At 35.1% G+C, this 18,602-nt stretch overlaps 1 protein-coding gene across 1 annotated transcript in view; it reads left to right on the top strand.

Annotated features, from left to right (window-relative positions):
• Positions 1–18,602, top strand: part of LOC148945687 (uncharacterized) — a 152,662-nt gene that overhangs the window by 68,793 nt on the left and 65,267 nt on the right. Inside the window, exons 7-8 of the mRNA XM_089098239.1 lie at positions 7,255–7,449; positions 10,786–10,905. Of these exons, the coding sequence (XP_088954365.1) occupies positions 7,255–7,449; positions 10,786–10,905 (315 nt within the window). The remainder of the gene's footprint in view (positions 1–7,254; positions 7,450–10,785; positions 10,906–18,602) is intronic.

The following is an 18,602-nucleotide window of genomic DNA, read 5'->3' on the forward strand; positions in this document are numbered from 1 at the left end:
GAGGTGAGTTACGAATGTTTTCGACCAAACCATACAACAGTAAATGAGATATGGGTGAACCATAGAAAAATACAACATTCTCAGAATTTCACACGGAAAAACATACCTATTTACCCATAATACCAATATTACGAGACAATTTGCTGTTAACAGATGCAATATGGTCTTTAAAACTAAGGCTTTCATCAATTATAACACCAAGGTATCTAGTACTAGTAGATCTTACAATAGTATGGTGCCCTACTTCTATACTATTAATCCATGGATAATGTCCAGTAATTCTACCATAAATCATAAAATTCAACTTATTATGATTCAGTTTCAATTTATTTACTCGCATCCACTTTTCAATCGAAGAAATACCTTGTTTCAATATAGTCATCAACTCATTTTCAGTTCTAGCAGATACGGTTAAATGGGAATCATCATCAAAAAATTTTAGAATTCACTTTGTACCGTAAGTATTAAGGTCTAAAGAACAAGACACATTACTTGAAGCTCTACAAAGGTCATTAATATAAACCAAAAACAACAAAGGGCCCAAAACGGAACCCTGGGGTACTCCAATCGAAATATGTTCAATTTTAGATGTAACTCCATCCATCACGACACACTGAGTCCTTCCACTAAGAAAACTAACTATCACATTTAAAAAATCACCACGTATACCACTACTATATAGCTTTTGAACTAGTATATCATGATCAACAGAGTCAAATGCTTTAGTAATATCCAAAAATATCGAAGCTATCTTCAGACCCTTGTCTAAAGCATCATTAATAAAAGTTGTTAAAAACAAAACTGCATGCTCTGTAGAATGATGACTCCTAAACCCAAACTGACCAGAACTAAAAAATTGTCTTTTTTCGAAAAAACTTACCATCCTACTATGAATCAACTTTTCAAACACTCTAGAAATAAATGGCAGTAAAGAAATCGGTCTATAATCACTAAAACAATTCTTATCCCCTCCTTTAAATATCGGGATAACATTCGCGCACTTTAGACAATCAGGAAATATTCCAGCTTTTAAACAATTATTTATCAGTCCTAAAAAATGACTAGATATAACAGGTAATATCGACTTCAAAGCCTTCAACGAAATAAAATCGCCTCCTGATGCTCCATTTTTCATATTATTTATAACATCAAATAATTCATCAATAGTTACAGATTTAAGGTACGCAGACACATCACAATCTTCAGGTAGGAACTGACGAAAATCTCCATCTTGATCAAATACTGGCACCGATGATGACACACGCTGTCCAATAGTAGCGACGTGATTACACATCTCATCTGCAACATTATTATTCATTCCCATATTATCTGGACGGATCAAGACGCTACCAGGGCAAGTCACCGACTTAATCAATTTCCAAGTCTTACTCGGGTTACCCTCAACTTTTTTAAATTTAACCTTATAATATTCTACCTTAGCCAGTCGGAGTGCAGCATTTAACCTACTATTATAAACTCTATATATTACTTTATCATGAGGATCATTGCTCCTTGTTGACAACTTATATAAAAAACGTCTTTTATTAACTGACTGTAACAAACTCTTTGTAATCCAAGGTTTATTCGGAGACACCCTTCTCTTCTGTATTCCTGACACTTCACAACATTCCAAAAACGTATCCTTAATCTTACCATACCAAAGCTCAAACTTCAAATTTAAATCTAATTTTTCTTGTAAAAATTTAAAGTCTAACTGTTCTATCCTAAGCTTAAATCTTGAAATAGTATTTGAATCAACTATTAATTTCTTAGGCTTAGGGCGAGCATCACAATTAATATTAATATTCTTAAATATACCCGGAACTAGTATAGCCAAACCAAAGTGATCCGAAACATCATTTAACACAACACTCGACGAATCATGGGGAACATTCAAAAATACATTATCAATTAGAGATGAAGATGAATCCGTCACTCTAGTACAAATATTTACAGCAGGATGCATCCCATAACCTAACATTAAATTCAAAAAATTCCGGGCTTTTGAATTAGATGGTAACAATTTCAAATCAATGTTAAAATCTCCACACACAAAACACAGCATGTTCTTACGAGTTAGAAGGTCCATTTGTTGCTCCAATAATTCTAAAAAACAATCTACACTAGCTAAAGGGGGGCGGTAACAAACAACAATAAAAAATGGGTCACCATTCTTATCAACCTCCGCAACAAAACACTCAAAAGCCATCTCTTTATTAACAGACAAATCATCCCTAACCTTCACATTCAAAGCAGTTCTAATATACAGGGCAAGTCCTCCATGCTGATGGTGAGTACGGTTCTTAACATACATATTATAATCTAAAATATCCAATAGTCCAGAATTATTATTCATTAACCATGTTTCAGTAAGTGCAAGAATATGAAAATCAGATAGCATACACAGCTCCGACAAATAATCCAATGTACTATTTAACCCCTGACAATTCAAATGAAAAATGCCAAGTTTATCCGGTGCCAGTCTAGTATGTAAATCAACTGGGCACTTATAATTAACCTTCGGAAAAACATCATCTACCCCCATATCAAAATCCCTGTGAAGTACCCCTAATCCTAAATCTGAAACACTCAATGGATTATTCTCAAGCCAATCCAAACGATCATTACGAACAATTACCATTTTTTATAAATATATATATATATAAAAAAGAAAAGGAGGGTAGTTGCAACCAAACCTAACCAACTGAATAACTTACTATAACTCGGAGGGTCGGTGGTCCCGTTTCCAACGTAATCGAAGTACATAAACTGTGAAACAATCATTTCTGTTTGTTTTAACTTTCAATTTTGTTCTTCATTTCCAAAAGAAAAATTTTTTCTTTTATTTAATGAGTTTTGTTTAGCATGCAATAAACCGGACAAAAGTTCTTAGCCATCCAATGCCTTCGCACACCCTTCCTGTTTACCTTCCCCATTTTTCCTGGTGCTTCGTCCTAACGGACAAAGTATTTCATGTCTAGCTTGCTAACCGCTTGGCTCGGACGGGTTAGCTGGCGGTTTTATATATATATATATATATATATATATATATATATATATATATATATATATATATATATATATATATATATATATATATATATATATATATATATATATATATATATATATATATATATATATATATATATATATATATATATATATATATATATATATATATATATATATATGATGTGTGTGTGTGATGTGTATATATATATATATATATATATATATATATATATATATATATATATATATATATATATATATATATATATATATATATATATATATATATATATATATATATATATATATATATATATATATATATATATATATATATATATATATATATATATATATATATATATATATATATATATGTATATATATAATTCGTTTTCATTGATTCCTGCCTGGTTTTTATTCAGTGTCTGTTCTGTCTTTGTAGGGTAAACTTTGAAAGGTTAGATTTTCGTGTTTTTTTTTTGTTCTTTTTTGTTTAGCACTGAGGACGACTTGGCAGAGGTCCTTGTCGAAATATTTGCTTATATTTTGTCATTTTCATGATTCGCCACTGGCTGACAAAATCCTCGTTTTTTCACCCTTTTTGATTTTATTTTTCATTTTGTTACTTTGTCTCCTCTCTGAGTTTCATTTGATATATATATATATATATATATATATATATATATATATATATATATATATATATATATATATATATATATATATATATATATATATATATATATATATATATATATATATATATATATATATATATATATATATATATATATATATATATATATATATATATATATATATATATATATATATATATATATATATATATATATATATATATATATATATATATATATATATATATATATATATATATATATATATATATGCTCTGGTTAAAGGTTTTTCAACAGGGATAAAAAATTTTATTAGATAGTTTTTTTGAAAAGGCGTTTTTTTATATCTAGTTTATAAACAGCCGCGGCTTGGTCTTTCCTGTAGAAGTAGCTGTAGATTGCAACTACAGCTGAAACTATTAAATAAAAAAGAAGTGAAATGAAAAACATTCTACAACGATACCCATAGTTGCAAAAGAAATAGCATAAGTAAAATAACAAAATCAAAATATTTTGTTCCATCAATTATCGAAAAAGATCTACTGAATTCAAGGCGACGCACTAAACTTTAGCACCAGGAAGGCACATTTATTTGTTTTGCAGATGATGTTTTTGTAATTAATGAGTTCAACCAAAAACAGAGACAACTTGACAGCTTGACAACAAAGGCGGTTGACAAGTTACGGTTAGAGCGGAAACTAGTGCTACTGCCAAAGAAAAATCTCTAACGCCATGTAGCTTTTTTATTATCGTTTTTTAGTGTAATAATAAGGCAAAATTAAAGCCGGCCAAGCCGAGTGGTTGACGTGCTAGATTTGGAATCCTTCGTCCGAAGGGTTGGGATTTGATTCCTGGTGTGGACGGTTATTTGGTTTGGGACGGGGGTCAGTGATTGGAATCTTTAAGCTCAGTAAGAGTTGACTCACCTCTAAATGGGTACCTGGAGAAATCTGCGGAAGGTAAGCTGGAAGGGAGTGTGAAAGCACAAGATAGCTGGCCTCCAGCCCCTCATTGAACTTCCTGGCTGAAGGGCCTTGAGACGAAGATCATTACCGCTGGTTTGGACTTTAAGGGTCTGGTGCCGCATCCTTTACCATTTTTGAAGGCAAAATTAGAATGGCGAAAGAGCCAGCTTAGCAGAATAGGTGGCACACTAGACTTAATCTTATGTAATTAGCGATAGGGGGTTTGAATCATGGTTTTGCTAATCCGCTGACTTGAGGTGGTTTAATTAGCATACTTCAGCCACCGAAAACGGCTAAAAAAATTGCCTAAGGAATTATAAGGACTAGGAAAAAAGTTTAATGGTACATCTTTGTGCACTTACCCACTTCTCTTTGAACTCTCAATATTTTATTATTGCCCTAATTGTTCTGTGTTTTGCTATAATTCGTCTGCTATTTTCCTTTTTTAAAATTCACCCCTCCCCCTCCCTCTGAAATCTAAAAATTTTTACTATTATACCGCGTTTTCTATATTTACCATAAAATTCGTCTAAGCTACTGTTTGCATCTTTTCTCGAACTCATTTCCTTAAACGTTAAGATTTTTACCATTCTGTCTTAGTTTTCTGTATTCTACACATAATTTATCTACTAGTCGGTTTTTTTAATTTATTCCGCCAAAAATTTCCTGATTTTTACTACTCTACTTTTTTGTGTAATTCTTTTACTATTTGTATTTTTTTCTAATTTAATCCCCCACCTGAATTCCATAGATTTTAACGCTCGTAATAAAAAAGGGAAGCCCTCGGACCAGTGTTCTTCTTTTAGGGCTATTACGATGTCACTGGTTTTGTGCAGTTTTTGATTTATTAATGAGCTATCTGATAAGAGTTATGCACCGGACAACCATTTCGGCATTAAGAAAGGAGTAGGCGGTGACCATGTTCACTGTTTGATTGCTAATTTACACAACATAAATATACATGTACGAATAGCAGTGAAAAGTTTCTCCAAACATGACACACATTCACAGCGCGTTGTTTGGGAAGTTCCCTGACCGTCAGAGCAATAGTTTCTCGTGATGCGCTAAACATTTGTCATTTGCGCGAAGGCGGGGTCATGAAGAGTAGCTTAGCTTGTGTGGTTTTAGGTGTGTTTAAAAATCTCCAATGGAGAATAAAGGACATTTCGCTACTGTTCGTATATATCTATACTGTGCTTATTTACTTCTAAATGCTCATGAAAATACTTAGGTATTATATTTTGCTGGATTAGACCTATCAAGAGCGTTCGACTCGGGTGTACATTCCTATATCTTGTTGACTGCTTATAAACGTGGAGTTAATACTTTCATCATCAAAGTGATATGTATAAAAAGCTAAACGGCAGAGTTAATGTCAACGTTTCACCTCGTACGGTAGAACTTACTGCTTCAGTTCCAGTAAAAAGAGCTATTAGACAGGGTACTGTTACTTCTCCGCCTCTGTTTAATAATAGTGTTCTTATGCCGCAAGAGAAAGTTCTAACAACAAGTATTTTTTTTAAAATATTGATGTTTCCCAAGCTAACTATGCGGACGACATCCTCGATATCAGTAGAATGGCGTTCGGAATTAAGGAATATATTCGAATCCTCGATAGCAAGTATAAACGTAATGGTCGTCGGCTTAACGGAAGCAAGACTAAGTTCTTGGTGCTTAATCGCCGTTCATATTGCCCAACAAATGTTCAGCTGGGTGAACGTGTTATTAAAGCACAAGATGCACTGACACGTCTGGTTGTACCGATTGGGTCAAATGTTCACGCCACGCTTCAACTTCTGAAGGAATTTTTTGCTATGAATTCTAGGAAAGCGTACGTTTTACTAGTTTCATTAAAGTTCAATTTTAACCGCCGTATCTAGTGTGTATAATGCATTTGTTGCACCACATTTGCTCGCCCTTACATCATTTTGGTTTGTTCTTACTGCTTCGGATATTAAGGGTATACGGATTTTTTTTTTTTTTAAGTATGTGAAATATTTGCTACGGGTGTCTCTATGGACTAACAACAGCTCCCTATCGTTGTTGTACGGAGTTGCTAGATCAGCGTCCGCGCTGCAAAAAAGAAATGAGAGATATCGGGAGAAGATTATTGATGAAAATACCCTTGAAATTGTCCTTCGATGATCATACGTTTATTCTAGTGTAAGATCACCCTTATTTATATTTTTTCTTGTCAGTTCTTCTTTGTTTTGGTTTTGTTTATATTAAGTTATTCATTTCTTTTTCCTTTTATTTCTTTATTACTTCATGAATGTCGCATTTTTACATTTATGATGGGTAATAAATCTATATATACATATATACCAATAATTCCCTTATATTTTTCATATATTTCATCAACTATTTATGTTTTTTTTTATCCCCCCCCTGATATCTCAGAATTTATGCTGTTCTAGTGGGATTTTATTTACTTATCAATTGTTTACCATTCCAGTTTTCTGAATTCCCCCCACCCCTCCGAAATATCAAGAGTTTCACTATTCTACTATAATTTTGCCAATTTTTTTGTCTGATTTGTGTACTTTTTTTTCTTTTAATACTTCGTCCCCTCCCATAGAAATAAATTCTTGTTTTGACCTGACGACATCTCTTTTTACCCTACTTGTTTTCAGATTTGAGAGGCCTCAGCTTACACCCATCGTCAACCTCTCATGAAGACTATTCAGGCTATTATTCGATGGAATCAGAAACTGTCACTGTGTCTCCATCGACTCCTAGTATGAATAACCAGCTAGTATCTCCCACTCATTCTCCACATTCTTACAGTTTAATACAGTCACAGCCCCAGCCAACTCCTATGGCGCAAGGTAAGTTGAATAAGAAGTGAGATGTAATTTTAATGTAGCCTGATTACATAAATTAGTTAATTTACTCCTCATTTCTCAAAATAAATATGTCAATCATCTGAATCGTGTTTGTATTTTGCTTACATATGGTCTCTGAGTATGGTCGGTTTCGCGACTACTACGGAAGAACATTGCACCTCCTGAACAACAATTCTTATACCCTATTCCCCAATGCTCCATAAGGGGGGGAAGGCCTTTTTAAATTAACGTTGAGCTCAATATCACCGTCAAATTTCACCGTCCAAGGACTGGAACTATTGGAATGTGAGTTTTGTGGATCGCCAGGGCTTAGCGCAAGTCTTTTTTTCCATTTAGAAATTTACTCTGTGAGTTTATTTTTCGCTAGGGAAACTATCGCATGTCCTCTATTAAAGAAGGTCCCACTATCTACCCCCCCCCCCCTATTGTTCTGGTACTACTCTATAATTCAAATAAATGCCAACTATTGCGTAGTTACTTGCTTGCTTATGCATGAATTGCAGCTCTTTCTGCTGGAAGGATGGAGTAAAGAGTAGAATTGGTGACCGTGGGTTAGTGGAGTGACTATTTCTTGCCAGCCTAGTTCCCAGTGGCAGCTGTTCGGGGGAAAATCTCCAGTTGGCTTGGGGTCTGTTTTAACTGTTTGCAATCATGTCTTAGTTGGACTTCCCCAATTTTGCTTCGAGTCTTAGAGGGGCTTGCAGCGGAGTATTTTTTTTCACCCAAACTTCGTCTGGTCTTTGGCATACTGCCAACTCCACTAGGTTGAGTAGAAATGGTTATTAGTCTGTTTGTTAGTGTGCTATGCAAAATGATTATGAATAATTAATTAAGTTGATTAAACCTATCAGATTATGAATAGTTGTGGCATTAGTGTGCCTTCGAGAAAATAAAATCAAATTTAGGTTTATTACTGCTGCTACTAATATCTGATCATTGTGCCTAACAGCTATAGGCCAGCCAACACAGCTGCGCACACTTCTCCACCCACACTGTTCAGAGCTTCACTCTTAACTCCTCTCATGAAGTTCCTGTTTCTTTTAAATCTTTTCGTTTAAACTCTTTCTACCTCATTTGAGGATGTTTTGAATTCCCATCCCACTCGAGAGCTTTGTGTTTTCTGTTTAGCCCCAATTGAATTGCCTAATAGCAGAATCTCTTGTAATACGTCAGTCTCATCTGTGGAAAGTAACCTGCTCATCTTTATCTTGGTTTTATTAGACCCCTTGACAGTAGGGTTAAGCTACAACTTATTTTGTGATATAATGAAATCGAATATCCAACCTATCTTTAGATAGTTTTGCTTCAAAAAGTTTAGTATACCATTATACTACTACTACTAACAACTCACAGCTGCATCAACCCGCCTGAGGCCAACACAGCTACGCATACTCCTCCTCCAACCCAATCTATTCAAAGCCTCCTTCTTTACTCACTCCCAGGAAGTTCCCATTTCCTTCAAATCTTTCCTTACGACATCCTCCCAACCCAACCGCGGACGGCCTGCTTTCTATGTAGCCCTTGACGGTTGGGCGAAAAAGACCATCTTTGGTTATCTGTCATCCTTCATCCGCAGAACTTTCCCTAGCCATCTCGAACTTTCACCATAGAAAGCGGAAGTGAACCATACTTTTCGTGCAGCATACTGTTTGAAATGCGATCAGTCAGTTGAGTACCTAAAACATTCAGAAGGAATATACCATTATCCTTGCTTGAAAACTGTCAATACCTTTGATAGATTTGTCAGGTATTTGTCCTTACCTTTGTCAATAGTTTTTAGCATTATAATCTTAGTTAAAAGAATTATATATTCTTTTAAACTCCTTTCGGCAACGAAAGTATTTTCTGCTCATTTGCTATTTTAAACCAAAAACGCAAAAATAATGTCGCAAGTATTCATTTGGGTACTTGTTTAGACTGTATACATAGACTGTAAGGAAAAATTCAAGCAGTTTATGTATTTTATAAAAAGTAGTAGGCCTAAAAAAATGATTTTAGTAGTTTGGTTGCTACAGGTGACCTGGGTTCAGAACCGGAGGTAGGTTCTTCTTGGGGGGAGGGGGGCAAATGCAGACTTTGCCGTCCCCTACCGCATCATCGATGCGGTAAATATTTCAAATTTTGTCCAAAACTGTTGCAATTTCAGCTTCTTTTGCCGCCTCCGGGGAGCTCGCCCCTTCTATCCCTCGTCTAGATCTGGCCCTGCCTGGGTTTTATTGAACCGGCATCAAAAGAGGACCATACAGATGATAAAGTTTTAGTTACAGATTTTACGTTTTCCCGATAACCGTCTAGCGAAGGCGGCTCGCAATGAGATGTTGAAATCTTCTAAAAAGGCAACATTTTCAAAACAAGTTAAAGTTCTGCTGGATAATGCTGGCTTTTCGTGGGCATGGAATGAGAGCCAGGGTCCCCATTGTAAACCTGATGATTTCCTTAGTATGTTGGAATGGTGCCTTCGGGACCAGGAGATTCAGATTTGGCGCACAGCTGTTGAGAAGACAAGTACCTTGAGAGTTTATAGGCAGATTAAAGTAGTATTTGAAGAGGAGTTTTACTTTTGATTGAATCTACCGTGGAGGGTGGGTTTAGGGTTGGCCACTGCTAAAAAGACACTGGGATTCATATGATGAAGATGATTCTGGAGGTAGGTGTACTTCCCTCTTTGTGTGGGAATGGTGATGATCTGGAGCATTTTATGAGTAATTACCAAAGTCTGGAAAATTTAAGGCATATTCTTTTTTTCGTGGGGATGCACCATTGCCCCTATGTATTTTGGAGGTATTTCTTCTAGGGACGTAATTATCGCGGTAGAAAGTTTTATGTAGAAAGAGGCATGGAATGTATGATCTCAATCTGTTGAGTGTTATTGTTTGATTTGTTCAATTTTCTGTTTTTTCTAGTTGTTTCTTTGTTCATTTCTTTTGTGTACACGGCTTTAGTTCTGGCCTATGAATCACAAATGAAATGACAGCATTAAAAAATAAAGGTTTGGACTATTCTCTTGATTAGGGCCCTAACCCGAAGATGGCGCACACCTGAAAATGGGATGGGGGGGGGGGGGTTCTGATAGTGGTTCTAGAAAATGTTTCTTTTCATTAACTAAAATGGTACTTATAGATCTTCTCATAAGAATGGAAGGGAGAAACGAAGTAGTATATTTCCGCAAGAACCTGGTAGTCTACTTTAAAGAAAGACGTGATATCGTGATATTAGATTAAAAGGGGTCCGAATCTGGAAAATGGCTGGGAGACGTTGTTATAGACACATGTGTTTATTTTTCCATTTTGTGTAGATTCTAATGATGATTATTTACAGATATGTTACATTCACCAAACGGGTTGCAACAACCAAATAACTTCACCCTTCCTTCCACGGAGCCGCATCCATCGCCAACGTTCAGTCAGCAAGAACAGCAACAGATGACAGTCGTACAAGGTAATTTTGTTTTTAGAGTAAAAAATTTGGAAAGTCTTGTTCCTACCTAAATCATATCTTATATTAAGTAGTAAACTAATACTAATAAATACACAAACATGAACAAAAATTAAAAGTAAGGTGAAATATAGAGGGCTTCTACTGTGGTGTGGAGCGGTGCTCGTTTAATGATATTGATTAAAAAAAGCTCTCCCTAAAAAGAAGTTTCTCGAAGAAAAGTAAAGAGCCATAATAAACTAAATACCAGCAGAAATAAAGCCATATGATACTTCAAACTCAACAACAGAAATTACTATTATAGAATAAATGACACCCAAATCAAACAGAAACTAAAATAAATAATCATATCCTACATAAAGATAACAAAAACTAATACAGATGAATAAGTGATTCTTAAAACGAGTAAAAATTAAATTGAATGTTCGAGTCAAACTTAAAACGAAAAAAAATAAATAAACAGAAGTTTGGGTACTGCCCCCTTTCCCCTCCCCTAACGATAAAAGTTCTAAAACTTATTCTGATCTGTTCTTGGTCAAAATTGATCTGTTCTCGGTCTCGTCTGATCTGATCTGTTTGTGCCATTTGCGTTTAATTGAAAATATATGTATTCTGACCAGCGGCTTTTGTTTTTCAAAATATCGACAACAAATTAAAAATGAATCATTATAATAACCAAGGTAACAGGAAAGAACTAATGAAAACAAATTGAATATTTGGTTTAAAAAAGAAAAAAAAGATGCCGTATATGCAGAATATCCTGGTTGCAGCCACTTTTCTGGATTTTCAAGCCAATATATTTCCCTTGTTGTTCAAGCCAATGGACGGCAAGTTACCTATATAGGGATTTAAGACTAGGCGGTTTTAATAGTGTACTTCTTGTTTTGATCTGACTCTATTTTTAAAAGTTATGGGTTATTATATTTCTTAGTATTGGACGTGATCGTCTCCTACTAGGTTGCTAGCTACCGCTGCAACCCGGATACATTTCTTAGTATTGGACGTGATCGTCTCTTACTAGGTGGCTAGCTACCGTGCAATCCAAACTGTCTCTCCTTACGTTGAAACTACAAACAGGTTTCTCATTTTCAATAGTAAGAGACGAATCTCAGAGAATCAAATAGCTAAGTAAGTCAAATATGGCACCATACCCTAGAAAGGTTTACCAATGATAATATTGCCACTAAAGCTAAGGCTTTACCTTAATCATTTGATCCTTCTCTGCCTCCAGAAGTGCTTAGGGCATCCAAGAAAAGTTGCCAGTCATCTCTCATTGCTGCGGCCGCCCAGACAGCTTCCCATTCAGGTTGGATTGAAGTATTGAGGTTTGCGAGGTCAGCTGGGTAGCTGCGTCGTAGGGTATTTTTGGGGCGTCCTCTTCTTCTGGTACCACGTGGCTGCCACTGAAGGACGACCTTCGGTAGTCGAGTTTCGGACATGCGGATCAAATGACCAAGGTATCTCCACTTCCTATATTTGATCACTTTGGTAACCAGTGGCTGAGATGTCTTCCTTTGTATGGTAGCGTTTGTTACTTTTTGGGACCAGTGGATGTTTAGAATGCGCCTTAACCAAATGTTTTCGAACGCGAGAAGTTACTTTTCAAGTATTTGATCTATGTGCCAAGTTTCAGAACCATAACAAAGTGTTGAGAGGACGTTTCTGTTGAACAGCCTCAGCTTGAGTCGGAGAGGGTACTTCTGGCTGCGCCAAATTTGAGACGATTTTCTGAAGGATGCATTAGCCTGGCCGATTCTTAACGTGACTTCTTTTTGACAAGATCCTGAATTGTAGATGGTACTTTCTAAGTACTTGAAGTATACGACTTGCTCTATCGTTTGGTTATTGTATCGTAGGTCGTGTGGAGATCCAGTGTTCGCCCAAGCTAAGGCTACTACTATTAATTAATATTTCAGTTTTGAGGTTGCGTTCGTTCTATATTATAACTTCATGTAGCTGGCATTTCAAACAGGAAAAGCCTACGGCTTTTTCTTAGTTTGAATAGTAAGAGACGAATTTCAGAGAGTCAAACAGGTAAGTAATTAAAATGTTGCACCTTACCCAGTAAAGTTTACCTATCAATAGGCTACAGCTATTAATCAATATTTCAGTTACTATGAGCTAGCGTTCGTTCTTTATTATAAAATATAACATAAACTATTTTAATAATGGGATGTTCAGAGCCAATGTGGCGCAGTGGATAGCGTGCTATAATTTTACGCTGAAGGTTGCAGGTTCAGTTCTTACCGCGAGCAATTTTTACACATTTGTCAATTTTGGTCTAAACAAAACTTCTATTAATAACTGCTTCCTCTTGACTAACACCATTTATGAGGAACTATATCGATCCTTTATGTACCGTTGGAGGGAATTTTTAATACATTGACTTTTAATATAACTATACAGGGCCATTGTATCGTAAAGTATTTAAGTTAGTATAGTCAAGAGTTCGTTCTTTATTATAATTTTTCATAAGTCTCCGTTGGTCAAGAAGCTAAGTAATGCAAATATGACACCATATTCTTGAAAGTTTTCCGATGACAATGCTGCCACTAAAACTGAGGCTACTACTATTAATTAATATTTGAGTTACCATGAGCTAGCGTTGGCTCTTTATTACAATCAGAATTCGAAAGTTCCAGTGCCTATTTCTAAGATTTAGCCTGCTTTTCAACTAATTGCTACCGAATGAGTTGTTACTGACTACAGCGTCTTTAAGAAATTCTTATTTTAGTTTAATGACCCTTGTGTTTCAGCAGTTGTTTTGAAAGAATGTTCTGATAAATACAGAATTAGTTCTAACGAGGGGTGAGGGGAGGCTGGAGGTAGAAACTGATGTATAATCCACAGGGACGTGTTCAGGACTTTTGTTTGGAGCACAGGGCTCTTTGGAACAGGCAGTCACCTGAAACTGAGACAAAAGTTACTGCAGTGCTATAGAAAAATGCAGTTATTTCGTACAAAAATCATATTCTAAAAATGATTTTTCTTAACTACAAAAGGCACTAGATGTGGCAATTTTCTTTAAAATGAGCCATTAAAAAACTGTCTACGATTTTTTAGTGCCAAGCTAGCTGCAGCGAAAAAGAAGAAACAAAAAACAAAAAAAGATGCCGTTTGTGCAGAATATCGTGGTTTCTGCCACTTTTCTTGATTTTTAAGCTAGTATACTTCCCTTGTTGTTCAAGCCAAGGAAGGGTAAGTTTCCTATTTAAGGGTTTCGGACAAGGCGGTTCTAATAGTATACTTCGTTGTTTGATCTGATTCTAGTTCTAGGAGTTAGGGGCTATTTTATTTTTTACTATGGGCTGGGATCGTCTCTTGCTAGATTGCTAGCTACCGCTGCAACCCGGATTGTTTTTTCAAACCAATAGATTTTTCTCGTTATTCAAGCCAAGAGATGGTAAGTTTCCTATATAGAGGTTTCGGACAAGGAGGTTCATATAGTTTATTTCTTGTTTTGATCTGATACCATAACTTATAGCCCTCGCCCTGAAGGCTGTTGGGGGAGGGGGAATTGTCATCTCCAAAAGATGTTTGTATTATATTAACTTGGTTACTATATCCCGTGGTTTGTTCTCTACTAGGTTGCAAATATTTCTAAAACCATTACTTCAATGTCCCCATTACCATGGGCTAGATTTTGTTCTTTACTATAAATCTCTTACTAGGTTTGTTGCTACCACTGCAACCCTGAAAAAAAAACATAACACGTTGCACCCACATAGCTCTTTACTTAGGCAGCGCCATTGCAAAGCCTATGATAGTGCAACATATTCGTTTGCGACCCAGTATGATTTTTGTTGCAACTAGAGTTAGGCCTTTACTATAAAATTCTAAGTAAAAAAAAAATTTAAGCCTCCGAAAAATTCTAAGTAAGAAAAAATTCCAAGTCCCCCTCCAAAAAATCTGAAGTTCCAAAAAAATTAAGATAAAAAAATTGGGGGGAGGGGGGGCATTGGTATCCCCTGGAGGGGAATGTGGGGGCCCGAATTCTTGTGCAAGCCCCAGGTAATGGAATACCGGTGTGCTAAGGACCTTTAGCCTATATTACAAAAAGGATACCTTGCCGGTTGTAGTCACTAGAATTTTTCGAGATAGAAACAAGTTTCATTGACCATCAAAAAATATATTTGTCCAACAAGCATCTCAAATCACTGTGGTATGCACATTCTTGGAGTGATGCCAAAAAGGCATCCGTAAGCAAATCACTGATAGCATTTACCAAATATCCAACTCCAATCGAGAAATCGGTTACGCAATTAACTCGGCACGATACTAGTGACGCTTAACACCAGTTGGCTAGCGCCCAGAAACAATGCATTGATTGCCTAGAATGTATTTCTATGAACATAATATAATCAATGACTTGTTGGCTCAGTCGAGTACCGTCTCGTTCTTTTACCATAGGAAATCATGGGTCTCACGTTCGTTTCCTACGCCAGACATAAATTCCATAAAACCAAAGAAAAAAACTTCTACGAAGCTAAAAAAGGTGTCGTTGGAAAAGAAAAAATGTCACTGTCTGTAACTATAGTAAAAAATAACGCCATCTAAGACTTTTGGTTACATAGATGGTGACACGGGGGGAATCGACATTCTGTGTCGTCTTAAAAAAGTGTCGGCACCAGGGATCGATGGGATAGGGCTGTTGTCGCATGAAAACGACCTATACTACTACTATTTCCATTGTTGCAGTTCTCGTTTCGATCAGACACTAGTTTCGAGGGATTGTTAGCTTTCTTTTCGTTAGACTTTTTTTATGTGAATGAAAAAAATAGTTACCCTTCCTGGATCACTGTCAAATGGCAATTTTGTGTTTTTAGACAGTTTTTCCAAAACGTATTTTTTAATTTTTGGTTACTAGGGGCTTTGCTCCGCTTCTTACTAGGTTTCAGCAACTGCTGCAACCATAATATTGTCAAAACATAAGTGTTTGTTGCATCATCATGTAGTTGATTTAGTTACTATAGGGTATATCACTTTTTAATATAAATCGTCTCTTACTAGGTTGTTAGCTACCGCTGCAACTCGGAAATAATGGAATGCACAATAAATAAAAAGCAGCCCTTGTACAGTGTGTGATGCTACAAACAATGATTCTTCAAACCTTTACGTACTGAAGAGCTTACATAATAAAAAATGCCCAAATTATTATGAGATCACAGGTTGCCGGTGGTCTCTTTTGCTCAGGAAATTTAGGGGATATAGAATTTTTTACTCAGGAAAGAAGGAGTGGGTACATAGATTCGGAGAAGGGCTTATGACGAATAGGGAAGCTGCTAAGTCCTATTTGGGTTGAGAAGGTATTAATAATAGAATATTAATGGTTCATTTTATGACTAAAAAGTGCATAGTAACAGTCATAGTAGTAGATGCCTTGGAAGAACCGACTGACAGAGATAGTAGTGACTCAGATAAATTTTAGTTAGTAACAACAACAAACAGAAAGGGTTCGAAGTAGAGATAGGGTGTTTTTACTATGAGATTTGAACGCCCAGGCCGGTAGAAATATTATAGATGTATCCTAGCCTAGGTAAATTTGGTGAAGGAAAAGAAAACAGTAATGGATACAGACTATTGCCATTTCGTAGGAATAACAATCTAGTTATACTCAATGCAGTATTTGGTTATAAAATCGCTCATAAGTCAACAAAACGTTTACTCATCTTAATACTGCCGCTAAAGCTAAGACGACAAACATTAATCATATTTCAGTTACTATGAGCTAGTGTTCGTTCTGTCTTATACAGTGTGGGGAATTTTTACTTATGATGATTTCTTAAGGAATATAATTAAAATAATAGTCTATTCCTTTACGATAAATAAAAGTTCAAATAGGGGTAAAATCCTTTTAATAGACAGTGATGATAGAAATTCACAAAAATACCAGATATTTCGGTCACATATACAGTGACCGTCATCAGTAATTAAAGGAATTATCTATTCCTTTAATTACTTCATATACTATGGGCTACAGTTCGTTCCTTAATGTAATATAGGCAAGAGGTCGTTCTTTATTATAATTTTTTCTTTTCAAAATTAAATTACTTACTATTGCCTAGAGTTAGTTCTTTACCATATCGTAAAAATTTATTTTATAATGATAATTAATTTTGTTAATTACAAAAGGTTTCTATATACAGCAGTTTCCTTTAAAATGAGCCATTACACAGCTCTTTATTATGACCAGGAACTGTTTGATTTAATACTTAAAGTACTATGGGTTCAGTTCGTTCCTTATTGTTAAAATAGAAATTATTGTTCAGACACCATAAACATTTTTGCACTTTGCTGCTAAGTAAAATTATTTTATTTAAAATTTTAAGGAAATACTCTAGTTTCAGTTAACAAATACGATTTTTGTTCGATTTGTTGACAAATACGATTTTTGTACGATTTATGTTTCAGTTAACATGGGCTAGGCTTTGTTCTTCATTGTAATTATGTAAACTGCAAAAATATTTATGACATCTAAGCAATAATTTTAATATTTTAATTCAAACTAGAAAAATACATGAAAATTTATAAATTAGTTATTTTTTTGTTAGGATCCTGATACTTGATACGAGTCTTAAGTAAAGTTTATACTTGTGTAAAATGACTATGTTGTCAATTATAACTGAGATTTTTCTTCACACTTTAGTTAGTATTGGAATTCAGTATTATTTATTTGATGTAACTCTCTCGTTTACTACTGTTGCAACTTCGGTTGCATGGATCGGAGTATTCATGTACTTGGTGCCATCTTTTCCGAGATATTTGAACCTTTCTTTTTCATTAAAATTTAAATAATAATACTCATACCCAATACCCATAAAAAGGAGGTTGAACCTCTTTTTTCATCACTTGGTGCAATCTTTTCCGAGATATTTGAACGTCTTTTTTCATTAAAATTTAAATAATAATACCCATACCCAATATCCATAAAAAAGAGGTTGAACCTCTTTTTTCATCACTTGGTGCAATCTTTTCCGAGATATTTGAAAACAAGTAAGAAATTCGGTAAAAGGAGTGTTGTGACCGGCACTTTCTTCTGCTATTTTTATTGTCAAATTCTTATGATTTACCATCCTTATGTGCTGTGTTTACTCTTGTTTTCCACAAATTTACGCTTATAGTATCTAGGTCTTTAAAACGTGCAAATATCACCATTATAACGAGGGGACTGACAGTGGCGTCCGAACCCAGAAACGTACACCGTATTTATTTAATGGATAAAATTTACTTATAGCAGGAATATAATACAAATAATAATATATAGCACCTTTGTAATTTGTTACTAGCCTATCTAACTACGCATATGCAAAATAGGACTGTTTTAGAGAATGAATAAAATTACAGGCTAGCTGTAGATTTGAGCGAAAGGTTTGACTAAAATTGATATTGGAGATTGGTTGTATCAGTTGAAATTCAGACATCATCGAGAAGTAGTTATCAAATTATATTTCTGACAAAATTTATGTTGTCCAGCCTTTCTTCGTTGATTTTTTCATGTAATTTGCTCTTCATTGACTGTATAAAGTCTGTTTTTGTGATCCATGCTTTTTTTTAGCAAGTTGGCTTGGGAAGGGAAGTCTTTCTTTAAAAATCGCCAAATACCATTTGGACGTATAGCCTGTCCACGACTAATAATTTTTGCTTTTCCAGGATTTTTATCTATCTTTTCCTCATATTCTTTTATGTTGTTTTCGTCAAAA

Source organism: Artemia sp. Qi Xiang Cuo, chromosome 12 (assembly GCF_049724085.1).
Source record: "Artemia sp. Qi Xiang Cuo chromosome 12, ASM4972408v1, whole genome shotgun sequence".
Classification (NCBI taxonomy): Eukaryota; Metazoa; Arthropoda; class Branchiopoda; order Anostraca; family Artemiidae; genus Artemia; species Artemia sp. Qi Xiang Cuo.